Here is a 26,328-nt window from a genome sequence, read left to right on the forward strand (position 1 = left end):
AATTAGAAGTTGAATTTTTTTTTCTTCTTTCTAAGACTCTTGTCTTAGAAATAAAACTGCGTTTTCTGATAATTTGGTAATTAAACTGTGTTTTATATCAATACTATTAATACTAAATCCTTTAGAAATATGAAGTAACTGATAAACTTACCAGCAGCCTTTGATCCAGCAGGTGCTAAAATACCTACTTTTTGATTTGCTGTATAATATGTCAACATGTAAACAAAAATAGAGTCTACAGAATGAGATGAGGAAATTTGATGTATTTTGAGTAGGTTCTTTGGTAATTGATTATGCCTAATACCAAATCAATGTTAATCAATCAGTAGTGCAGTTTCTTTGTAAGGAAGTAACTAAAACACTTTTTTATGTTTAATGTTAATTTCTTCTGTTTCTGTTTATCAGGGTGAATCAGCTCTTGATTTGGCAAAACAGAGAAAAAATGTATGGATGATCAACCATTTGCAAGAGGCAAGACAAGCAAAAGGATATGACAATCCTTCTTTCCTTAGAAAGTTAAAAGCTGATAAGGTAGGTGCATTACCACAGATTTTCAGTATGATTTAAAGGCATACCTACTTATCATTGAATATGTACAGCCTTTAAATTTGATATTTTCCATTGTGATTTTTCAAACACAGCCCACCCAAAATAAGATGAAGATAAGTAGTGGTGGTTCTGAGGACCTGCTTGGTTGGTGGACTATCTGATAACCAAGACGAATGGCTGTTAGGAAGTTCCTTACAGCTGCAGAGGTTATTAACATGACTTCATTGATTCAGCTGGATTTTGTTGAGTAGTAGATAAAAATAAATTTTTATTTCCAAAACTCATAAAATGGCGGTAATCTACCAAATGGTGGTTCACAGTTACCATGTTGTTTTGCCACATTCAGTGAGCAGCTAGAAGATAGAGATCAGTGCCTTGGATAGTACTACACAGAGTAGGCATTTTGAATGAATAAATCTCATCTCCTGTTTATGCTTTCCTAAAGATAATAGTGACTCAGATGAAAGTTTTAACATGCAAAAGCTTTCTTATTGTTTGTTTCTCTACAGGAATTTCGGCAGAAAGTCATGCTAGGAACTCCTTTCCTAGTTATTTGGCTGGTTGGGTTTATAGCAGACCTTAATATTGATTCTTGGCTCATTAAAGGGCTAATGTATGGTGGCGTTTGGGCTACAGTACAGTTTCTCTCAAAGTAAGTGTGTTAATTTTAACTGTATTTTTAACTGTGTATGACAAAATATAATTTGCACACACTACACAAAAATTAATGGATGCTTACACTGCCTTTAAGGAGTCTTAATTTGGTCTTATTTTATTATGTAAAGAATTTTGGCAGATTTGTGAAATGTTTGACTTTTTTGTTTTTAGGCATCCTAATTAAGGTGATTCTAAAGTTAAAAGGCTTTAACTGACCAAGTGTAGCCTATAATCTTAAGGTTAAATATGGTTTTAGAATTATCTGGTACATTTCTGTAGAAGTCAGCTAAAGTTTGTTAAATTCTGATTATATTATATATAAACTGTTTCTGATAATTATACTAGTTGAGCTCACTTTTCCATTGAAATTGCATTTTCATTGGTTATGGTCAGTAGGCAAGGAAGAAGTTTGGTTTTTAGTAGCAGAGTAAAATCTAATTATGAAGTAGGTTCTTTTTTTTGTTTTCGCTCTCTTTTTCATTAAGCATTGTAACCATTCCTTTTCTTCTTCTTAGACATGGATCCATTTCCCCTAAAGTTGTCCTAGCCCACTGACATAGTATCTGTATAGATTTAGAGCTTCCAAGCCAAGTTCCATTCTGCTTTTCACGTGAATTATGGAAAAGGGTTCTGAAAACAGATTCATACAGATGAGAATAACTAGTGGTATGCTAAATGTGTTTTCAAGAAAGGCTTTGATTCTTGTTAACGGTTTTATCTTGGAGTTCAAAAGAGATAGTAAAACTAGAGAGTCACCAAGTCTTCTGCTTAACTTGTGTAAATAGCGGAGCCTTCTGTGTCTAGTTGCATTTATTAATATTTTTCCTTAAGTATTATAAATACAAATCTTTATTTCCCCTAAATTAGCCAGTTCATTGTGTTTGGAAAGATGCTCCCTCACCTTAACTGGAATGTATAGATGAGGAGAAATAATGATAGCACAGAGGGATGTAGTTTATGCTGAACTCTTTTGTCAAAGTTGCATGTTTTTGTTGAATACCTATGCTGAAAGAATACTATATAGAATAAACTGACTTATTGATTTAAAATAATAAGTGCTGAAATTCTGAACTTGAGAAGTACATAGAATCTAATTTAAATTCTTGATGAATTAAAAGGAACTTCAGAGTCTGAAGGACTTAGGTGTGAAGTCGTTTACTCAGTATTTAAGGCTCTCAAACTTCTGGATTCTGGTTAAACTACTGCTTACTCTGAGAATGTATGTAACTGTCATTTTAATAAACACTTATTTTTGGAATGTGACATAGAATTTATTTCACAAAACTTATGTTTTGCAGATCCTTTTTTGATCATTCAATGCATAGTGCATTGCCCCTTGGAATATATTTGGCAACCAAATTCTGGATGTATGTGACGTGGTTCTTCTGGTTTTGGAATGATATCCTTTTAAAGATAATAGCTGCACAAATTGTTATTTAAACAAATTTTTGTTAATTTTGTATTAGAACTGCTGAACTACTCTTGGTTTGATGTGGTAAACATTATTCATAGAAAAATAAGCATGAATTACCAGAAGTATTTTTTTGAGTTTCCTGTTTAACAGCATAAGTAATTGTAAAAATAGTTACTCTTTATTGAATGTTTAAGAAGCATTTTCTTTAGACCTCATTTAACTCACTTTGTCTAATTTAGTACAAGTTGAGGATTCCTGATTCCAAGACCTGAAATCTGAAATGCTTCAAAAACTAAGACTTTGAACATCAGCAAATACATACTAAGATTAAGTAGTTACATGTGAGGTGTGTCCTCAGAGTCTGTCTGATCTTTTCAAGAATTCCACAGTACTCTCTGTCCTTTACAACTAAGTATAAAATTTAATATTCTCGTACTATAATTTTTATTGATAAAATACATACCAGTCTGTTTTAAATGCAGCATTCCTCAAGCAGAAGTTAAATAAACCTGATTCTTCTAGCCTTCACTTCAAAATCTACTCACTGTCAAAAGCTTAACTTCTGTAAACTTGTACATCTATATAGTCTCCAAATAAATCGGAAAAAAAAAAATTCTTATACCTTATTGTGTCTGCCACTAATTATAAAAACAAAGTTCCTACTTTCTCTACTTACATATAACAGATTAGACCATCAACTAGATTTATTTTGGGTTATGAATTGGAACTTTTTAAAAGAAAATGAATTTTAGTATCTAACTTAGAAAGTGAAAACTTAGAAGGTGTGTCTGGAATAGGAAAGTCATTTCAGAGGTCAGTCCTTTTATAGGCTTAAAATAGATGAGTTAATGACAAAAAGCATATCTGTCCTCATGCTTGATGTCCCTAGAAAACTATCTGCTACTAATGCTTTTGAGTGGGCACTGGCTTCTGAATCAGTACAACCATATAGATTTGTGTGATTTATGCTTATTTTTTTTGTCTTTGCTCCACAAGGGGTTCTTACTCTGCCAAAAGTTCTGTCATGTGTTTATAGCTTTTTCTTCTTCTTTTTTCAATTTCCCCAAGAAGACATGATTGTTGTTGAGACTGAAGAGGAACCAGTAGGTTTCAGAGGATGCCGATTATTGTCCTTCAGACTTTTCTAATCCTCAGAATGTTTTTTCATTGTAGAGATAATATGATAGACATACAGTATTTTTAAAAATGAAGGCTTTTCTTCAGTTTTAGTGATTTTTATTTTTTTCTAAAGTAGGATCTCTGAATTCTATTTGTAGCATTTCCCATCTCATGTTGAATTACTTTGCACTGTCATTTTTGTATATTAATCTCTAATTATTCCTTTGTCTTTTTTCTCTACATATGTTGTAATTATCTGAGTCTTTTGATGCTCCTTGTGTTCATCTTTATGAATTTTTAGCTCTTACATTATGTAATGGTTTTGGTGTGATCTTTGTCTTATTTCTAGAGTCACCCTTTTCATCTGGTTGGAACTGTTTGATCAGCTTAATATTTAAGCTTTTATGTTGTAGATTGGTGTTTTAATTCAACTATGAAGCGTCTTTGGCTAATTTGCCTTTTTCTTTGTGTTGTTTCTTTCCAAGCTGGGTTTTTTCTGAATATTGTGTACCTGTTTTCTTTGATTTTTTTTTTCAGGTATTCTATGTAAGTTGTTAGTCTGTTTTTTGTTTGTTTGTTTTGTTTTTGATCTTTGATGATCTTCATTAAGAACCTGGTCAAATTCATTGAGACCTTTCATATATCCTCTGGTATATTATAAATTTATTCTTGAACTTTTCCTCCTGTTTATTAGTGGGATATCTCTTCAGTTTTACAGTCTGGGCAAATTCTGTCCACTTTCCCATAGCCTGACCATAGAAGAGCGCTCAGTTCCTAGTTCTTGCTTAGGGCCCTAGATATAAGTCTTTTAAAATAGTGTTTGAGGTTCAGCTTGTATTTCTTTCTACTCTGCTTCAGAAATGGAATTAGTAGTATCCTATACGACCACTCTCCCATTGTACATAAGATACCATTTTAATGACAAAGATTGGTAATTTTGACACATAGTGGTATTCACAGACTTCTGTTCCAAAAGGGTTTTCTTAACTTAATCTACTCACTGCTTCATCTTTTTTTGTTTGTTTCAGTTGAGTGAGCTGATCAAGTATGTGTTAGGCTGCTTTCACCGTGTGCTATATACTCAAAGTTTTCAGTAACCACCAGTTGAAAATGACTTTCTCCTTGCTTTCTGGTGACGGCTCTCTTCCTTGCCTGCGTGGAACTTTCTTGCCATGTTTTCATATGGCAAGGAGAGAAAGTGAAAGAAAACTCTCTTTTTGCCTCTTCTTAAAAGGATTAGGACCTCACCCGTATGGCCTCACTTTCTAAACTTCTCTTTGCATAAATAATTCCATTAATTAAAGATATGAATTTTGGCGGTGGGAAGGAACACAGCTCTGAAGCAGAGGGCCCGCCTGGGCTTGGTGAGCACTCACAGGGTCTGTTTCATCAGCTATGGTTTTTCACAGTTTTTGTGCAGGAGGCAGCTTACCTCGCCAGGATCCTCTGATGTTCTGGACCTTTTCTTGACTTGTCCTTTTTCTCAACTTATTGGTTTATTTGGTTTACTCTTCTTGGCTCATTTTGTTGGTTATTATGAAGAAATTTAGTATTTAACTTATATTCTGTCCTCCTGACTTGAAAGTCAGAATAGAATAGAATGCAATAGAATAGAATATTCTACCTAGAATAATGACTCCATAACCATTGAAGTGAAAACAGTAATGACATGTTTTTAGAAAACAATGTGACAGTGTAAAAATAGGTCTTAAGACTTAGAAATCTTTCTCCCCTGAGATCTTTTCCCATAATCTTGGACTACATAGCGCCCCCCATCAGTTTTATCCTTTGAAAAGTGGAGACAGCAGCAGCAGTTACTATAGGGATTTCATATATCTTAAATGGCTCATTATCAGTGATCAGTATTACTTATTTTGTTAACTGTAAATACACTGTGATCCTGATATAACTAAGATGCATATGCCAAAAATAAGTGCTCTCTGGATTGTAATTTACAGCTTTGTCTATCTTTTTCATGCTTTTTGATTTTTTCCACATTAACACTAAAAATATCCATCCCACTTGTAGAATGCCTATTTCAGTTAAATATTTAAAACTGGCTTCTCTGAACTCTTACTAAAACTAACTTCAGGATACAGATGTCTGAAGAGATTTCCAATCCTTTACCTTTGCAGAGCAAATGAAAACATTTATCTGAAATTTAGTTTTTGAATATCTCTTTCAAATGTAAAGACATACGTTGAGCTACTAGGGGACCTTTGCAAATTTAATTCAGGCTGTAGGAGCCTGATTGGTTTATTTACATGAACATTTTTAAAACTTTTTTCTTTTTTAAGCTTTAACTAAATAATAAATTGGATAAGGACAAAAGGGTTACTTTTTAGTAGATAATAATTAGTAGCTAAGTTTTTTCTTTGTTCCTCCACCCCATTTGTTATTTGAAAGGCAGATTTTTGTAGAGAGAAAAAGGAGAGCTAGAGAGAGAAGTTCTTTCATCTGCTGGTCCACTCCCCAAGTGGCTGCAGTGTCCAGATCTGAGCTGATCTGAAACCAGGAACCAGGGGCTCCTAGGTCTCCCATGTGGGTGTAGGCGCCTTAGGTCTTGGCCCATCATCTACTGCTTTCCCAAGCCACAAGCAGAGAGCTGGATTGGAAGTGGAGCAGCCAAGACATAACCTTTCCTCATATGGGATCTCAGTGCTTCAAGGGGGATGCTTATCCAGTCGAGCTGTTGCACCAGACCCTTTTATAAATTGTTGTGTGATAGTTGTTTCCTTGAAAAAATCTTGAAGGTAGTATTTGAGGTTGCAGATTTCTGTGACTCAGAAGTTTACTGCTTTAGCAGCATTGCTTTATTTTTCATAGTACCATTAAAAATAGCTTTTAATTCTTCACTTACATGTATAAATACTTAGTTAATTGCTTTTACTTTCATTAGATAGATGTGTGAGCAAGTCTGTACCTTTTCTAAAACTGAAGCCATCTTGAGTATCATCAAAAAATTTGAAGGAGAAAATTTTTAATTCTTTTTTTTATCTCCCTGTAGTTAAAAGCCATCTTTTGAATGATTCTATAACTTTAATACATATAGATGAAATGTATATTAATGACTTTAAAGAGGAGAAATCCCTTTATCCAAAGAAATTTGATCCTTTAAAAATATTCACTGAAATTTAATGTATTTTTTGCCATGTAAAGTGTTGGTTAAACCTGATTTAAGGTTTATAAAGAAATCACTTTTTTTTTTTTTTTAAAAGATTTATTTTGTTATTTTTTCATTGGAAAGGCGGATATACAGAGAGGAGAGACAGAGAGGAAGATCTTCCGTCCGATGATTCACTCCCCAAGTGAGCGCAACGGGCCGATGCTATGCCGATCCGAAGCCAGGAGCCTCTTCTGGGGTCTCCCACACGGGTGCAGGTTCCCAAAGCTTTGGGCTGTCCTCGACTGCTTTCCCAGGCCACAGGCAGGGAGCTGGAAGGGAAGCGGGGCTGCCGGGATTAGAACTGGCGCCCATATGGGATCCCGGGCGTGCAAGGCGAGGACCTTTAACCACTTGCGCCACCGCGCCGGGCCCAAGAAATCACTTTTTAATATATTTAGTTGTGAATGTAATGGACAAATGAATTAAGGAACAGACTCTTATATTTTTGATTTGTGGGCATTTTCTTTGTGGTAAGATTTTGTGGATTATAAATTTATAAGATTAACTCACTTATCACTGCTTAGTCCTTAACATTAGACACATCTTAACTTTTTATTTATCCACCTTCCATTTCTGGCCAACAGTGTTGCACTTTTCTACAATTTTGGAAAATCTTGGAAATCAGATCCAGGAATTATTAAAGCCACAGAGGAGCAGAAGAAAAAGGTAGCAAAATGCAATCTAGGTGACATGTTCAGCTATAAAATTGTCAATATTTATGGCAGATATTAGTACCGAGGAAGAGCTATCCTTTGGAATATCAAATTGCATTATGAGTCAGGATTATATGTGGCTTATTGGATTCTCATCTCTGGTGCTGGTGCTTTGAGAGGTGAATACAGTGTCCTAAACATCGCTGAAAATCTCCAGCAAATAAATATTCAGTATATGTCTGTTATATGGCTATAAAAAGCGGATGGACAATAAGTTGGTTGATAGTTAAGGTGTACCTTTGAGTAAAAAAACTGTTTGCACATTCAGTTCTGGATATCTATTTCCTGTAGCCCAAATATTTAGAAAGAGAAATTTATAATCTAAAGATTTAATGAAAGTGGAAAATTGGGCCAGAGATTTATTAGATTATTTTGAAAAGAGTTGTTTTCTCCAGTCTCTGGACTTTAAAAAACAGCAAATTTTGCTGAATTCTGTCTGCTTACAGTAGGCTGCTTCTCATGGTCTTATCCCCTGTGTTCTGTGCTGCCCCGGTGTTACTCAGTATTCATACTGTATTGCAATATCAACAATTAATGAACAAAAAGTCCTCGTATTTTGAGCTGAAAATATTGATGAAGAAAATATTTTTGTTTTAATTTACAGACAATAGTTGAACTTGCAGAAACAGGGAGTCTGGACCTCAGCATATTCTGCAGCACCTGTTTGGTAATATTTTCTTCGTTGTTCTTCCCTTCCTTCACCTTCTGAGTGTAGAATGGCATAAAGGACATGGAGTGTGGGGACATGGGGAAAAGTTTCTTTCCTCAAGTACATTTTCACTTTCCTGTCCCTAAGCCTCATTCAAACAGTAGTATTTTGAAGATTAAAGGATGTCTGTTGTATAATGTGTTAATTCTCTATGACAGTATATGTTTGTACTATCCTTTTTTTTTCCATTTAAAATGTAAATCCATAACTAAAAACTTAGCAATATTAAGTATTTAAAAATCACAGATTTGGTATACTGTACTAGCAGATTTTTGTATCTATATTTTAAGAAAATTTTTAGTCGCCAGCATTTGGGCAGTGAGTTAAACTTCTGCTGCCAGCTGCCAGCATCCCAAATAGATGCTGGTTTGAATCTCAGCTGCTCCACTTCTAACCCAGCTCACTGCTAATGCAAATGGGAGAGTAACAGAATGACCCAAACACTTGGATCCCTCACACCCTGTTAGGGAGATGTAGGTTGACCAAGCTCCTGGCTTTTAGCATGGCCCAGTCCTGGCTATTATGGGGATGAACCATTATGGAAGATCTCTTTTTCTCCTTCTCCAGCTTTTCCTCTCCCTCCCTCTCTTCCCCTCTCCCTCTCTCCCTCCCTCCCTCTCTCTCTCACCCTTCCTCTCCCCTTCTCACTGTTGTCTCTGCTTTTCAAATACATACATAAATGAATCTTCAAAAAGGGGGGGGAAATGTGTAACAGTACAGTCCTAGTGGGAAATATCCATGTAGTAACTTCAGGTAGTGTAGCCTGCAAATAAGTTCAGTTTGAATAGTTGTGTCTTTATTAAAGCGTTTATGTAAAGTCTGAACAATACTTTATCATTGGTTTTTAAAGTGATTATTTTCAACCAGGTGACAGGGATGTGTGTGTGTGTATACATACATATAATATACACACATATAAATATATATATACACATATGAGTAACTAGAGATTTTTATAGTCTAGTAATGATGTGTTTTAAAATTGTAGACATCAGTTTTCTATAAAATAATGTTTTCATTTTTAAATTATTGTTTAATTTGTATGCTAGTAACTAAAAATTTAGAGGCTACTGCCATTGTTTTTAATGGAATTTGGAATAGTATCAATGTAATCAGTGAAATTGAATGCTTTTTTATGCTTTTGTATACTGTAAGTGAATTAATGCTTTAACATTTTACTAACAATAAAATAATTTAGGGTTATGGGATGGATCTTGTTTGTTGTTAGACAAAGGTTTGATTTACTTTAAAAGGCAAGGAGACACAGATCTTCTATTATTGATCTGTTCCCCAAATGCCTTGTCCCAGCTGGGTGTAGGGCAGGCCACAGCCAGGAACCTGGAACTCCCTCACGGTGTCAGAAGCTCAGGTATGTGAGCCATCATCTGCTTCCCCAGTAGCTGGATGAGAGGCAGCCCTGGGCCTGAAATGCAGGGATTCCAGGGTGGGATGAGAGCCATGCACATGTCATCCTTCCCCCAGGCCAGGTTCCCACCCAGAATGAGCTTTAAAGCAGAACTTTAATTCTGCGAAGTCTTTGTTTTGCTTAATATTGTTTGATTAATTAGGATGTTAAAATAGTCAAGATATGGGATGCTTTATTTTTGATAGAATTTCAGTACTGGATTCTTTTAAAACTGGTTTTATGCTTTATGGTGGGTAATTAACATGCTTGCTATATTGGCATTTTTTTTAAAAGATTTACTTATTCATAATGGAAAGGGAGATTTTCAGGGAAGAAGAGACAGAGCAAAACATCTTCCATCCACTGGTTCACTCCCCAAGTGGCCACAATGGCCAGAGCTGAGCTGATCTGAAGCCAGGAGCCAGGAACTTCTTCCAGGTCTCCCACGTGGATGCAAGGTCCCAAGACTTTGGGCCATCTTGTATTGCTTTTCCTGACCACAAGCAGGAGGCTGAATGGGAAGTGGAGTAGCCAGGACATGAACAGGCATCCATATGTTAGCAGGGCAAAGATTTAGCCAATGGGCCATCACACTGGGCCTGACAACTTTTCTTAACATTTAGATTGTTCTGATACCCTCTTCTGTAAAAGCACAGTAGTGTTTCTCAAAGTCAAGTATTCAATGCTGTATTCTTGCCATATTGCAGTCAAATTACACAGTCAAAACAGACCAGTTTCATTGTTGACAGTGATTTGTGGTGAAAGGGTGTAAGCCTCTGCTTGTTGCTCCTACCGCCTGTATCATCACACTGTTGTAACATATGGGAGAACATAGGGTACAGGAGTGGGGAAGGAAGAGAGGAGTCAGGGGGAAAATTCCTGTACCTTCAAAACTGTATCATGGAAAATAGCAACAATAAAAATGCAAAGAAATGCATACAGATAACTAAAAATAAAGAGCATCTGGTGCCATGATCATTAACCACAATGAGTATTTACTGAGAAGCCTTGAATGTGGTATATTCTTATTTTAAAATTTTAGGAAGCTGTTTGCTGTGCCCCACTGCCTTCTCTAAGGTATTCTTTACTACAGAAGTAAAGAATAACTTTGCTTTAGTTCACACCGTTGATCACAGCATCAGACTGATCTTTAATTAATAGTTGCTGTTTTTTCAAATTGTTGGTTATGTCCTGTTCTTAAAGAGCTTATATTCCAGAGTAGCCTTATCCATTCCGTCTTCATTGTTGGAGTTGAAATAAAACAATGGTAACTTTTGTTTGATTTTATTCATTTGGGAAGCTTGGTGTAATTTTATTCAGAATGGTTTTTTTTATTAATTTTATTTTGAGAAAATAAATGTTTAGTTTATCTCTGTTAGGTACAATGCTCTTCATAATGCTTTAACATGCCTGTTAACAGATACGGAAACCAGTGAGGTCCAAACATTGTGGTGTGTGTAATCGATGTATAGCAAAATTTGATCATCATTGCCCCTGGGTGGGTAACTGTGTAGGTAAGTTACATTAGTAATTTCTAAATACATTGTTTGTTCACTTAAGTAACTTTAGGTAACTTATTAAGTACAATATTAAATTAAATTTTTTTTAAAGATTTATTTTTATTGGAAAGTCAGATATACAGAGAGAAGGAGAGACAGTGAGAAAGATCTTCCGTCCAATGATTCACTCCCCAAGTGAGCGCAACGGCTGATGCCATGCCAATCCGAAGCCAGGATCCAGGAACTTCCGGGTCTCCCACGCGGGTGCAGAGTCCCAAGGCCCTGTGCCGTCCTCAACTGCTTTCCCAGGCCACAGGCAGGGAGCTGGAAGGGAAGTGGAGCTGCCGGGATCAGAACCGGCACCCATATGGGATCCTGGCGCATTCAAGGAGAGGACTTTACCCGCTAGGCCATGCCACTGGGCCCAGTAGAAAGTTTTGTTTCTACACTGCTCCCTCATTATCTTCTGATTGATAAAATAGCCTCTCAATTGAGTTAGAAAAATCTATATGTAGAGAATACCGGTATCATTTCTCCATCCATTCTCTCAGCTACTTTTTCCTATTTTCTCCATTGGGTTATTGAAGTTGTTAAGGAAGTTAATAATAGTTTTAAAATGCCAATAGTGAAAATAAAGCAGTAATAGTATTTGAAATTATTTTCAATACAGGAGCAGAGAGGAATAGTGGTATGGTACATGTATTAGTGTTCAACAGTGAGGAGATGAATGGTCATAGAGGGGCGTGGGGAGAGGGGTAACAGAAACACAGCAGAGCTTGAGAAACCTTTGAAAGGTAGAAGGCTTATAATAGTAAAGGCGTACATAGGGTTAAAGCACACACAGCGGTGCTATTGAAGGTAGAATTGTGATTTCTTTGGGACTCTCGCCTTAGAATGGATGCCATTGCAGTCATCACATCTGTGTATGGTTACAAGCATTCTTATTTTAAGACCATTTTACAGAATAATGTATGTGATTATTGTTCAAGTTGTCACTTTCATAGCATATCCCTCAAAGGTGTATTACCAGTTGTTTTTTCTTAGCTGAAAAAAAAATTGCTTCTGTGTTGTTCTTTAGGTGCAGGCAACCATAGATACTTTATGGGCTACCTATTCTTCTTGCTTTTTATGATCTGCTGGATGATTTATGGTTGTGTTTCTTGTGAGTACAATTGGTTTTTTGCCTTCTTAAAACATAGTATATTTGCATACTCATGATTGCTATTTCACAAATTATAATGACAAGAAGTCTGAAAATTATAGTTCAGAGTATCTTATGAAGCATAAAGTCAAAAAATAAGTGTAGATCTGCCAAATATGTTCAATTTAGTACAAAGAAACAATTATCAGTTAACCACCTTATATTAAATTGTGTCCTCTGCAAAACGTGTTGGTTTCATAGGCTTTGAAAAGCTTCTGGGTAAAATACACCAGCATTTTCACATCATGTGCTTGCTTTACTCCAATACTTTATCAGCTAGGGATTATGCTAGTTCCGTTTTCTTACCCGACAGTTGGGAAAATATGCTTAAATGTGCAAAACATTTTAAATGCAAATATAAGGGATAATTACTGCCTACTAAGGAATGTTAAGTATCAGGAATAACCTTTTTAGAATACTTTGTCACTCATTTGGTGCTGTGAGTTTAGTACATTAGAGGAGATGACTTATTGCATTAAAAAGAACCCAGTATAGAGTTCAAATATTGTTTAGACACTGTGCCTCATTTAATGGTGCTTAGTATAAAGAAGTATTCAATGGTGGTTTCAGAAGAAGTCTTGAAATGAGGATTTCCTAGTTCTGCTCTCCCTACAGGTGTTAAAAATAATTAATGTTACTACTCGAATGAGCAAAAGAAAGGTGCTTCCTCAATTTGAGAATAAAAGAATTTGGTCAAAGAACTTGACCTAATTTCTGGCTCAGCATTGCTGAGAGAGAATCCTTCTCTGCCGGTAACAGTAACTCTTCGCGGCAGCAGCTCTGAGCACGAACCCTGCTCACCAAGTAGCTCCACTTGTGGTAGATGCCCTGGCCCCCAGAAAAGCTTCACCATCTTACCTCGGTGTAAAGACAGTGTTCTTTATTGTATCTATCAAAACTGTCTTCTGTTAAAGAACAGGATTTTTTTTTTTCAAGATTGGCTGCTGCTCTTCCATTTCTGTTTTTTCACCAGTGTATAATGGGGGTTGTATAAGAAAATAAAAAACAATTGCTGTTGGAGAGCATCAGCTAAGTCTAGGGCATAGTGCCAGCACACAGGCCTTACATGATGAATGAGCTCACGTGGCGGGTCCTTTTGTCCTGCTTTCCAGACTGGGGACTTCACTGTGAGACCACTTACACCAAGGACGGATTCTGGACATACATTACGCAGATTGCCACATGTTCACCTTGGATGTTTTGGATGTTTCTGAACAGTGTTTTTCACTTTATGTGGGTGGCTGTGTTACTTATGTGTCAGATGTACCAGGTATGTGCAAGTGCATGCTTTGCTCTATATTATACTGAGAATGTTTTTAAAATTTTCTTCTTTGCTAAAGATGTAATAATGTATTCTCTAACCACTCCTACTACTCAAAAATGAATGTAACCTTTTAATTTACTTTATCTTTTTACCACCCTCTTTTCCTCCTCCTCATATTGCACATGTAAGACTTTCAGTACTTCTCTCAATGGAAGTTTTTATTTCTTTTATACCTGATTCAAAAGCCCTTCTAAAAAAGTTACGATTATTTTAAAAGTTCGTTCAGAATGAGTGATGGCTTGCTTTCTCTTCCTACATAGATATCATGTTTAGGTATAACTACAAATGAAAGAATGAATGCAAGAAGATACAAGCACTTTAAAGTCACAACAACATCTATTGAAAGCCCATTCAAGTATGTTCATATTTATAAACTCAATATTTTCTCATTATAGATTTCGTTACTAAGCAATAATTAGTGCATCTATCAGAGATAATATATGGATATGGGATATTCTAGTCATTGATTTAAAGTAGCTTTTTAATCCTACTGAATTTAAGGTTTCTGAAGAAGCAGCATTTGTTAATTCATCGTAATATAGAATACAGAATTCATCTCACAAACTGTATATAAATTTTTGATAGCCTGTTTTATACATATACTACCCCAGAGTGATTCAAAAAGTTTGTCAAAGAATGGAATTAAAATATTTATTTGATAAAAACAAATTCTGAAATCTTTAAGCTTTTGTTATGTATTTTTTCATGATTTCTTTTACTGCTCAGAAGCAACAGTATCCTAATTAGATGAAATAGATAAAATAAAAGTCTTTTTTAAAAAAAATTCAAGGTAGAGGTGGGGACATATGAGGAAGAAAGGTACTTCCCACCTACAGTGATTAAACACAATTCAGTTCAAACCAGGTGCTGGGAACTCAGCTCTGACCTCCCATGTGGGTGTCTGGAATCTGGTCATGTTAACCATCACCACTGATTCCTGTAGCCTGTGCTAGCGGGGTGCTCGTGTCCAGATATCAGGCTGACTTCCCTGGACCAAAGGACTTTGAAGTTTTGTGGTGCCGTTAATTATTCACACTTCCATAAACTCAGTCATTTGAGAAGTTTTGAGAATTTTCTATTGACATAGTATATGAGGTATAAAATTCACTGTTTGATTCAAAGGTGTCATTGAAGGCTTAAACTGTCCTGAAACTATCCTTAAGAGAAGATTTGCTTCTTAATTTAAAAGGTAGAAGCTCAGGGAGGGAGCGAGAAAAAAGAAAGAAAGAAAGAGATCACATGAATTGTCTTTTACTCCCAAATGGGTACAACAGACAGAGCAGCATCAGGAGCAAGAAACTCTCTGGTCTGTCTTGCATGTGGTTAGCATGACAGACTTGGGCCATCTCCCACCACCTTCCTTAGTAGCAAGAAGCTAGTTTGGACACAGAGCAGCTGGGAGTTGAACTAGCACTCTGATAATGGGATGCTTTGTAACCAACAGTAGCTTAACTTGTTGTGCTACAATGCCAGCCTGTCCTTGACATTTTAAATAATTTATTTAATTTTTATTTGAAGGACAGTTATAGAGAGAGGAGAGACAGAAAGAGTTCTTCCATCTGCTGGTTCAGTCTCCAAATGACTGCAAGTGTAAAGCTGGGCAGGTCCAAAGCTGGGAGCCAGAAGCTTCTGGGTCTCCCATGTGAGGGCAGCATCCCAACACTTGAGCCATCCTTTGATGCTTTCCCAGGTCATTCTTGGAAGGGTCATTCTTGGAAGGGTGCTGGATCAGAAGTAGATCGGCTGAAACTTGAAATGTTGATCATGGGGGATGTTGGCACTGTAAGTGGAGGCAGTCTGACATACCGTGGCACCAGCTTCCATCCATGATTTTTTTTGAAAGATTTATTTTACTTGAAAGTCAGACTTACAGAGAGAGCAGGGAGGGAAGGAAAAGAGCAAGCAGAAGACAGCACGAGCTCTCACATGTGTTGATTCACTCCCCAAATGGTGGCATCAGCCAGAAGTTGGCTGGTTTTGGTAGGCAGAAGACTGGTTTGCTAAATCACCATGGTGACCCCTGTCGTTTACATTTTTAAATGTTACTTTTGGGTCTTTTGCCAAATTCCATACTATTTGTAATTATTCGTAATTTCTTTCTTTAAAATTTGAGACAGTTTGTCTCCTTGCCAAAGGACCACCAATCATGAAATATTTCTCAAAAATTGCAGTTGGCACTGGAAAGAAATGCAAATTTGAATACCTGTATATGAGTGAAGCTGCTGCCTCCAAATGCCAGCATTGGTGTGCCATCCTGTTCAAGTCCTAGTTGCTCTATTTCTAGCAGCTTCCTGCTAATGTGCCTAGGAAAACAGCAGAATATGGCCCAAGTACTGGGACCCCCGCCAACCATATGGAAGTCAGAATGGAGTTCCAGGCTTCTAGCTTTGGTCTAGTTAAGGCAGAGATTCTGTGGGCACTTAGGGAGTGAAATGGTAGAGAGAAGATAGTTCCATCTGATAGTCTGCCTTATAAATATAGAAAGATTTTAAAGTCTATGTATGAATTGTATAACCCCCTTAAATTAGTAAGACAGCATTATTTGCAGACTGGAGAAGCATGAATATACATGTATGTTTTACAGTTATAAATTGGTACTTTTTTGCTAGCAACCTGAGATTTTAAGTTTAGGGGAAAACATGTATACTAAAATTATATTAAAGACACATTGAATGGTTTTTACTAATTTTCTTCTTTCTTTTTTCTTTTGGGGCACCGTTTAGCCATGGATGTGTAAGGAATATTATAGACTTCTTTGAATTTCGATGCTGTGGCCTCTTTCGTCCTGTTATCGTGGACTGGACCAGACAGTATACAATAGAGTATGATCAGATATCAGGATCTGGGTACCAGCTTGTGTAGCAGCATCTTTCTCCTGGGAAGCAAACCTGCTGAGTGGTGCCTGACAGTTGTGTCTGTCCGTGTCTCTCTCACACTCGAATCCACATTCTTTGAACAAATAATAGCATGCTATGTGTAGGGCTAACAGTGAATTTTACAGGCTTTTTTTTTTTTTCAACATTTTTATTAACAAAAGTTAACATGGACAGAATACACTGCGACTTCTGGGAAGAATAAAGATCATAAAAAGAATTTTAGTGGTTCTTAATGTGGGAATTCTCAACTTCTTGGTTTTTGTTTTTATAACATTTTTCACCAAAAGAGCAAACTTACTTCATTGATAGATGTGATATACTGATCAGAAATTTTCAGTTCTAACTAAATTTAAATTTGTTATATGACTAAATCCTATGATGCAGTATATGAAAGATATTGCATCTAATTCCAGAATTGTCTTGATTGAGTAGTATTATGTACATTTCAGAATGTACATGTAAATACTGTGATGAAAATCATGTGATTTCATTAGGAATCTACTGTAATGTGTCTAAAAAGGCTCGAGAAAATAATGTTCACCAAAAAGTGCTAATAATATTTTGTTTCAGCTGTTGCAATGCTGATATATTTCTAGTTCAGTGAAATAATTTGTAGTAACCTTGCTCTGGGTTTTATGGCCTGGTAATAAAGCACTTGCATGAGAAATAGTAAGTCATACTATTTTGTTCAAATTTAAAAGCCCTACTAAGTGCATGATACACAGCATAGAATGTGTACTGATACTACCCATTGAAGCATAAATTAGAATTTATTTTGATGTGCAGTCTGGTTTTTAAGAATTGAGGTGGTGGATTCAAGAAAAGGCAGAATGTGTTATAAAATTTCAAGACAAATAAGCTTTTAAAGTTCTGAACTGCGAAGTAAGAGTTTAGCTAACGATGGAGCATGATCTCTGTATATAGCACATATGAATAAAAGAATGATACATTCTGGTTTTTAAAAAATGATCTTCAAGAAAGCAGAATTTAATCCCAAGAATGATTTCAGTATTCCCAAATGTTCAAAATCTTTAAAAATTTACTAATGCTATTTGAAGCAGTTTCAAAGATTTTCTTACTGTTAAATGTGATGCACTGATTAATTTTTGTTACAGCATTTCCATTCACTCATGGTGAGCTACTAGTCACTGCCTCCATATTGTTTACAGAAGGAGACTTGGTTTAGTCCTCTTTAAAGCTGTAGCAAACTGTGGTTCGAGCAACCTGTGGGCAACCTGTGAGAGGGAGTGGTGGGGAAGGCGGGAGGTGGGGAGGTGGGAGAAGGGTGGTCAGACCGATGAAAGATCCTAGACCAATGTAAAGAATGTGTATCTGTATATAAATAATTTATCAAATAGTTTCCTCTTCGTGTTCGTGTTAGTGTTTTTAAAGCTGCTCATTTCATTTTATCCAACCAAAAAGGAAAAGGGAGATAACTAATGAGCTTCTAGTGTGTTCAATATTGCTGTTAATAGGCATTATACCCTGCAAGTTCACTGCATGTCTGATACTTGGTAAAATTAGTATTTCCTGTATAATTCAGATTACAGGCATTAAAGCAATCTAGTGGTATACCCGCCCCTTGCCTTAGTAAGAGGAGCAGTGAAAATGTATATATTTGATGTTCAGTATTTCCAAGTACTACCATTTTTATATAGTAGTTCTGTTGCCCATTTCACACATCAAAGATTACTCTTAGTGTATTTGAGTGTTTTAATATTAGAAATTTGGCATGTCCTTTATTTTTGAAAAGGGAAAAGACTGGGTGTGGAGTGGCAATGGTGTTGTATCATTTTATCATAGAATGTAAAAAGTTGGTTAGCTTTAAAAATGTCTCTGCTAGTTTTGACTAATTGGGGAAAATTTTAGAGGATTTTTAAATTCAGAGTTATTTATAAAATGCTAGGATTTGTTTTAATTTTTTGTACTTTAAGCCACTTCACATGAAAACTCAGTTGCAGTTTTTATCTAATACATTTTTGTCAACAGTTGAAAACTGGTATTTTTTTTTCATCGTTTGGGTAAGAATGTTGTTACCAAGCATTCTGGTGGTGCAAAAGACATATCTTTTCAGTTAGACGAAAAAAAAAAAAAAAAAACTAATGATGCTTTACATAGCAATGTACATGCTAACCATGTTATCCCAACAGAGACGCCTGTAACTCAGAAATGGCCAGGTGGTCAGGAGCCAGCGAGGCAGCAGTGTACCTGAAGGTCTAAATATTTTGTAGGTCCTGGGTGTGGAACCAGCTTGATCTGCTTCTAAAGTTGTATGTGAAGGTGAACTTTTGGGAATAGTTCTGATCAGCTTAATTGGATACTTGTAATAGGAACTCAGTTCTCCACTCCAAAAATTCCTTTTGGAGGTTTTTTTTTATTCATATTTTTGTTTCCAGAGATTTCTTTGAAATAATTATTAAATGTAAGCAGCATTATACTTAAACAATGGAATTTTAATTTTGTATTTTATTTATAAATGTGCCAAGTATTATTTTGCTACTTATTGTGTTACTTTGTGGAAAGAAAAACCTGTAAAGTGTTTAATAAATTAGTTCTCCTTACATAAATTAAATTTGTCAAAATTTTGTAAAATATTAATCAGAATAAATATTGACTCTTAAGTGTGTGCTTGTTTTAATTTCATTAACTTCTTCAAGAAATTGATGAAACTGTGAGAGTGGTACCAAGATATGAAAAGGTTATTCTGAATAGTGGTATCCTGGTCTGCAGGAGTCAAGTGGCATAACTATTGGAATTCACAAAATGAAAAAAGGTGGTGTTACTCTTCTAAAAATTTCCGATTCTGAAATGTCTAAATCTGTATGAATTTGTAGATAAGATTTTTTTAAATAATGAGTACAGTTTTTAAGAAATTTGGATCCTGTGGAGTGATTGTGTGAATGCAAATATGTCTAAACATGCTTTAGTAAACATTTAAAAATTAGTTACTTTAGGAAGGTATTGTGGCTTCCCTTATTTGGGAAAGCTGCTTTATGTGGGAGAATTTTAAAGCAAAACTTAGGAAGAGGTGGTTAGGTTATTTATGGATTGGTAACTTAGTGACCTTTATTCAAAGGAATGGGAATTAGGATTCTTACCATTGTCAGAATCTATGGACACGGTTTAGTAAAACTACCACACAGATTAGAGGTTACTCTGCAGCTCTTCAGTTTAATCTTTCCTTGCCAGTTAACTTTTTTCCAGGCTGCTTATTAACTAAAAGGCCCTTCCCTCACAGTTGACTGGCAGGCTTTAGACACCAATAGTTGCTCAAAGCTATGATGTAAAAGTTTTCACCCAGTATATCATCAGTCAACTCCTCACTAAATGCTCAGTGGTTGATGTCATATGTAACCCCTGTTCACTTTTCAGAACAGGTAGTGTGTGAAATGGCCTTTGGAAAAAATTTGTGTTCGCAGAGGGGGTTGTGTTGGAAAAAATTTGTGTTTGCAGTTTTACTAATCAACAGACCAATTTCATACCCTTCACCTTGCGGTGGAGATAATGAAAACATTCCTTTTGGTCTACAGCTCCTCACTGGTAAGTCCAGACAATGGAATATTCTTTACATAGAATTGAAATACATGAACAATGCATCAGCTTCTAGGACTTTGGCAGCCACCTTCTCACAGATCAGAGCCATTTAAAAGAGGAGCTATATGCACATTCCACACGTTTCTGCCCAAGCAAGGTCAGTGCGACTTTAGGCAACTTATTAAAAGGTCTTCTATGGCCCTGCCCCCAAGATTCTGCTTCTGAGGGCCCTTCCTAACTGCACGTTAATTGGCATGGCACTGCCTTAGATTTTCCATCATTTGTTAATACTCTAGGTAATTCTAACACAGAGTATAAGTTGTACTTCAGTAAACTGCTCTGAAGAAAAACTGCAACAACAATGGTGGACAGCTCTTACAAGCCAGCAGGGCAATGCTGTTGCCTAGCAACTCTCCTGAGACACCTGCAAGGTTAGTAGAACACCATCCTTTCACCACCTGGAGTACAAACAGTCGGAGGTCAGCTGGGTAATGGGGTTGATTCTTGTAACAAATGAGACAGAACTTCCCCTAATAAGTCACACATCCATATCAAGGCGAAATTTTATTGAAAATAAGGGAATAGTTCTTAAAATTGGTCAATAAAGCAAAATGATACATTGCTTTCTTACAAGGAGCCATCCTAAGTACAGGGCAATACTTAATACTGGTAGATTCTCACAGTGGTTTAGTGTTAGATTATTTGTGTATAGATTTCTATGAAGAGATTCTTGGTGTGTATTGCTTGGTTCTGTGCTTGCAACATTACTGAGCATGAACAAGGGCTCCTGCTCCTTGACCATAGCCAAATCCCTTGGGCCCAAAGTTCTTTGCATAACATCCTAGAAAAGAAAAAGGAGAATTAGCGCAAGTCTATTAAGCTTTGCTACCCTTGACTAGGTCAAAAAGTTCGATTTATCTAAGATATAAAATGAGCTTTTAAGTATCTGCAAGTTATGAAAACAAGTTCAAGGGACTATTTCCACAATGCTCAGGCTGATGGTCCCTTTGTGTAGCAAGCATAAAAGACTGGGTAGGTTATACTCATATGCTTAACTTAAGTGATGAAGTTATCTGATTTTTTATTTATGAACAGTTTTAAGTGGCAGTAATAGGCACTGCCTTAGATTTCCCATCATTTGTAAACATCTCTGGCTTTTAAGACTGAGTTATTTACAGGTCTTCTATCTGTAGGTTCACTTCTCCAAAAGACCCACAACAGCCGGAGCTGAGAAAGGCTAAAATTGGAGGCTAAGAAATGCCATCTGCATCTCCAATGTGGCTGTCGGGGAATCAAGAAATTGTGTTACTGGTGCTTCCCAGATGTGTAAGATATGAATTAGAGCCTGCGACTAAAACTCACAAATGGGATTTGAACATCTCAAGCAGTGGCTTAACGTGCTGCACCACAGTATCTACCCCTAAATCCTTTATTTTCTAATAGCCAATAACATGGTTTCTTTTCCTAATTTTTGGAGTAGTACTTTTGCCTAATGCTTGTGGAATCTGATAGACCTATAGCCATTGAGAGGTGTTCATGTGGTGATCAATGGTGTAGTTTACCTTTACAATAGATTTCACCTTCCTTCTCGGTCAGAGTTGTTGATTCAAGACTCTTGCCACACTTTGCACATCGGAAACAGTTTTTGTGCCAGGGCTAGAAACAAGATGTGGTAGCACACTTAGCGGCCTGTTTCCTGCAGTATTTCACAATTTATTTGAGCAGTTATGGGGAGAGGGCACTGATAGGCTGGTTCACACTCCCCAGTAACTGGCGCAGGAACAGTCCAAGGCCAGGAGGCGGGAATTCCTTCTGGCCTCCCACACGAGTGGCCCTCTTTTACTGCTTTTGCACGTAGGTAGGGGGCTGGGTGGGAAGCAGGACAGCTGGGACTCAAACCAGTATAGGATACTGGTATAGCTGGCAGCAGTTTGGCTATTTGCATCACAAGACCAGCTCCCTGTAGTATAACTCAGAAGTTTTGATAAATGACAGGGAGTACCAACCCAATGCAAGTTCCTGACTACTGGGGTCAGGAAACAATTAGAAGTGAGACCCTCTTTTTTGGGGTCTTCATTCTAGGCCACTTACAAAAGGTATAAGCTTCATTCCATAGGCTGGGGAATGTCACACAACCCTAGACCTTGCCTCAAAGCCAGTGCGACACTCTAAAGACTGCCCACTTACTTTCCTGGGTGACAAACATTGTAGTTCCAAGAGGATACAGGGTGACTGTTCAAAGACCACATGCCAGATGAACAGCCTACACTGCATACTAACGCGCATATTCCATGTGGGCTTCTAACAGTTTAGCTTATGACAAACTTCCTTTAAATGTCAGAAGTCATTTACTGTTACTCAATATAATATTTTACCTTTCCAGCTCCAATTATCTTCTCAGCAGCATACACAGAATCCCCACATCTGGAGCACTTGTCAGCACCTCCATATTTCTGGGCAAACTTGGAAGTATTTGGGTTTGTTGTAGGTCTGTGAGGTTGAATGCTTGTGGAAACAGGGAAAAAATTTTTTTTTCCAAAATGCCTTTAAGTCCACAAGGAAGGAATGGCAGAACTGCAATGCTGTCTGAAAGTTAGAGGCTAGTGCAGATTAAAAGGAAAAATAGCAAATAGTTGCAGGTGCTAGCTCAAGATACTATAGCCTGTCTGCATGTACGCTCATTATTAAAGAAAGCCAGATGAAAATCTTAGAGCTTGCCACAGCTGTCTGAGTCTGAACAACTCATTTAAATCCCAAAATGTTAAATACTGAGATTTTAGGCATCTATTACAGTGCATTTACCCCAGATTGATATTAACACCATTGGCATCACAGCTAGCCTTTCACAGTTATCCAATTCTGCAAATAAGTCAACTGTCTTAAGCAGTCAATAACTAGGGAAGCTAAATCTGCTTTAGATTGCTTACTTTCTCAGTAAGCTTTGAATAGTAGGAAGTAAGTAAACTTTGCTTAAGGGAAAATACGTTAGGACACTTGCCTAGTGTATCTGTTCAGCTTTCCTCTGGATACAGTAATATTTTTTTTTATCACTATTCAAATCTCTGGGTAAACTGCAGTTGTCATCATAGCAGGAATTTTTTCCATATTCACTGAAGTAGGTTGTACCTACAATGTAAGCAACAAACCCCTGGGGAGGCAGGGGAGGACTTTAAAGGCCTTTTTACAATCTTATTAATTAAACACATAAGGTACAAAGTGACAGTTGATGCTTTGCTACAACATTCTTCCTAGTGGAAAAAATGTGTTCCAAAATTGTAATTTTAGAATATTTCTTCATAAAACAGTTAACTCTAGTGCTGTCTCATACATTTTCAGCATGTTCACCTCTACTATTGTATTATACTCTTTTGGTTTTTTTGAACCATTTATTCTTACTACCAATACCAGTCCAAAGTAGTACTTCAGATTTCTCCAGGTGTCCTAATGTGAGCACAGTTTCCCAAATTCTCTACAACCTATAGATACTTAACTTTAAAAGTGATCTTTAAAAGCTTAGCTCTTAGCGTTACAAGATTCTCATGTAGAATTCCCAAATCCATCATTCATATCAACAAGAACTTGATTATCACCCATCCATCTTCAAAATACTGAAGCTTGTTACCTCTTACTACATATGAAGAAGTGGGGGCTCAGGTGTTAAATTGGTGAACCTGAGCTGAAAAATGTAGGTCCACTTCAGTGAAAATGTTCTTGCCCACTTAATGCTGCCTATCCAGAAAATGCTTGTCCACTTGTTTAGGATCCACAACTGTTATGAAAGCAGGTGCCAAAAGGGTGGTCCAGGCCAGTGTGCAGGGTCCTTAAGAAAGGCTTCTTGGAAAGCAAGTCTCAGTGTGGCCAATGTCACAGTAAGAAGAGCCCACAGGCATCACTTCAAATCCTCACTCTAGCTACCCTGCAGAATGAAATATTCAGTAGATAGGAGTCACTCCATGCATGATAATCATTACTCCAGTCAAGCTGTAACATGCCTTGTTTTAAGTCATGAGCTCTCAATTTAACCTGGTTAAAGCTCCAGGCTTTACGATGAACCAATACTGTGACTTTATGCAAGTGAATTATTCTGTGTTGCAATCTGCTCTTAAGTACGAAAGGAAACCTGATCTTGTAGGACTTCTAGCATAAATCTGACATGATTTATGGTATTGTTCAAGGAAAGGCCATTTCACTGGAGTATTACATCAATTTGGGCCTCTTAAAAAAATTAAGACAGAATTTTAAATAAATTATTTAACCTAAATGTGATAAATTTGAACAGACTTTGTGTTTTGATACTTTGTACCACAGCCTTAATTAAAGTTTAACAGTGTTCTCTCTCAAAACAAACCACAGTGAACAATTCCAATTCTTAATGTATTTGAGGAAAGCAATTTCTGGAGAAATAATTCTTACACAAAAGCAGGGAGAAATTTTAAGAGACTACTTACTTGCACATGAGAAAAAAACTATTCATACACATTTCTCCATGGCCAAATTTTGTAACATTTGGTCTCCAAAACTGTGTGAAATGCAAGTCAATTTAAATTGCTTTTGAGACCACAAGGTCTCCTTGATAGCTCTTGGAAAACTGTAAAGCCATAACTAGAAAACAGCAAATAGTAACTTTGCTGGGCCTCAAATCATCACATTTTGAACTTGGATAGTTGGTGATTTATGTTAGAAAATTTGAGTCATATTTTGTGAGCTAAAAGTCAGTTATAAATCTGGACTTCTTGTTCCTGCCACCAACTCAAACTGTTACAACTTATTTCTCATAGTGATAGATGCTCTCCTATCTTACCTCTCTGGCTTGATGCCCAGTCTCTCACCCCGGTCCATGTTCAGCGTACCAGCACCCTGGCCATAACCGTAGCCTTTGGGGCCATATTTCTTTCCATAGCAGGATTTGCAGTAGATCTCTTCATTGTGAATTGCCACTGTTGTGCTATCTAAGTTTTTCCTGCAAACCACTAAGGAAGGAGAAGTTAGGCTTCACATCTGTTTCAATGACGCTCTTTCTTACGCAGGGGGAGCACAGGCACAGTCTTAGTTTAGCTCTGTGGTTTCCCACAGCCACATCAGCATCTGGGCTGATAGCTGCATTTTGGCTCAGGAACATCCGAATATTAACATCCAGCAAACCTTCCAGAAGGGAGAGAAGTTCCAGACAGCTACAATTACATGAACAGAAAGAATAAAACAGTGTCTCACTCGTACCAGCAGCAGTGTTTTTGGTCTCTTTACCAGGCATTGTTAAACCATAACCTATCAGAGAAGGCTTATCTAAGTGCCCTGGAGGTCTTGCCTCTGTGGCCCATCCACCCAAAAAGCACGCTTCAGGAACAAAAACTAGAATCCTAGACATAAAAATTAATCTACAGTGGGGAAAGTAAGGTTTGTTCATCTCCCACAGATTTTTCCAACAGTGATAAGCATGTCTGAAATTCATCAAGGGATTTAAAGTTGACTTTTGTTTTCCCTTCCCAAAGGAGAATAATGCATTCTTTCTTGATGGATTTCTTACCACAAGACATTTCCATGGATCCCACTTCACAAAACTGCCAAATGTCATCATGTTTTATCCAGGCACTATTTCACTTTCTAAAACTTCAGTTAAGCTTAAGAAAAATAGTACAGCGTAAGCAAACCTACTGGTAGCATAGTCGGGCAACTGGACATCAAAGATGAGTGCAGTGAAAGAGATTTTTCTGTCCCTAATTAGGAGGGAGGAAAGCAAATTGGAAGAAAAATCAAGTTGGCTGACATAAAAGAAATCTGAAAGTATTGTATTGGAATGGAATCTTGGCTTCTGGAACTAACTATTGAGGCTCAAAAGTGCTGAATTTGCTTAAAGACATAAGTAGGTTAGAACTATACTATTGCCAAACTACAGATACCTCAGATACCTTTATTGGGCTAGAATAAATCTGAGTATAAAATTACTTTATAACAAGTTGTTAGCCAAGTCATGCTTGGGTATATGAAACTTATTCTATATAACCACCCATCTTCCCCCAGCTCCTCCCATTCTCTGTAGAAGTCACAGCCCACTCTGAATTCTCTCCTTCAAAGGCTTTAGTTAGCAGAGACAAATATTAAGAATTAGTACAAAACTTGGCATTTAGTAAATACTGACTTTAGGTTAAGCAACTGTTTTCAAAG

The 26,328-nt window shown here is 36.8% G+C and overlaps 2 protein-coding genes across 3 annotated transcripts in view; one reads left to right on the forward strand and one right to left on the reverse strand.

The window, feature by feature from the left end:
- The window catches only part of LOC121167106 (palmitoyltransferase ZDHHC17), a 54,175-nt gene extending 35,210 nt beyond the window's left edge, over positions 1-18,965 (forward strand). For both annotated transcript variants that reach the window (XM_040996483.1, XM_040996484.1), the window contains 10 exons: positions 406-531; positions 1,059-1,201; positions 2,505-2,605; positions 7,447-7,571; positions 8,223-8,285; positions 11,153-11,246; positions 12,310-12,393; positions 13,545-13,702; positions 14,017-14,111; positions 16,480-18,965. In XM_040996483.1, coding sequence (XP_040852417.1) covers positions 406-531; positions 1,059-1,201; positions 2,505-2,605; positions 7,447-7,571; positions 8,223-8,285; positions 11,153-11,246; positions 12,310-12,393; positions 13,545-13,702; positions 14,017-14,111; positions 16,480-16,618 — 1,128 coding nt within the window. In that variant the 3' untranslated portion in view covers positions 16,619-18,965. The remainder of the gene's footprint in view (positions 1-405; positions 532-1,058; positions 1,202-2,504; positions 2,606-7,446; positions 7,572-8,222; positions 8,286-11,152; positions 11,247-12,309; positions 12,394-13,544; positions 13,703-14,016; positions 14,112-16,479) is intronic.
- Positions 18,966-20,720: 1,755 nt separating this feature from the next.
- LOC121167105 (cysteine and glycine-rich protein 2-like) lies at positions 20,721-25,145 on the reverse strand. The gene is made up of 4 exons (XM_040996482.1): positions 24,968-25,145; positions 22,542-22,671; positions 21,729-21,822; positions 20,721-21,007 (listed from the first exon to the last, which is right to left on the reverse strand). Exons 1-4 carry the CDS (start codon positions 25,003-25,005, stop codon positions 20,931-20,933), a joined length of 339 nt encoding a protein of 112 aa, XP_040852416.1. The 5' UTR covers positions 25,006-25,145; the 3' UTR covers positions 20,721-20,930.
- Positions 25,146-26,328: the final 1,183 nt, after the last annotated feature.

Source organism: Ochotona curzoniae, unplaced genomic scaffold, assembly GCF_017591425.1.
Source record: "Ochotona curzoniae isolate NIBS_2020 unplaced genomic scaffold, NIBS_Ocur_1.0 patch33, whole genome shotgun sequence".
Lineage (NCBI taxonomy): Eukaryota > Metazoa > Chordata > Mammalia > Lagomorpha > Ochotonidae > Ochotona > Ochotona curzoniae.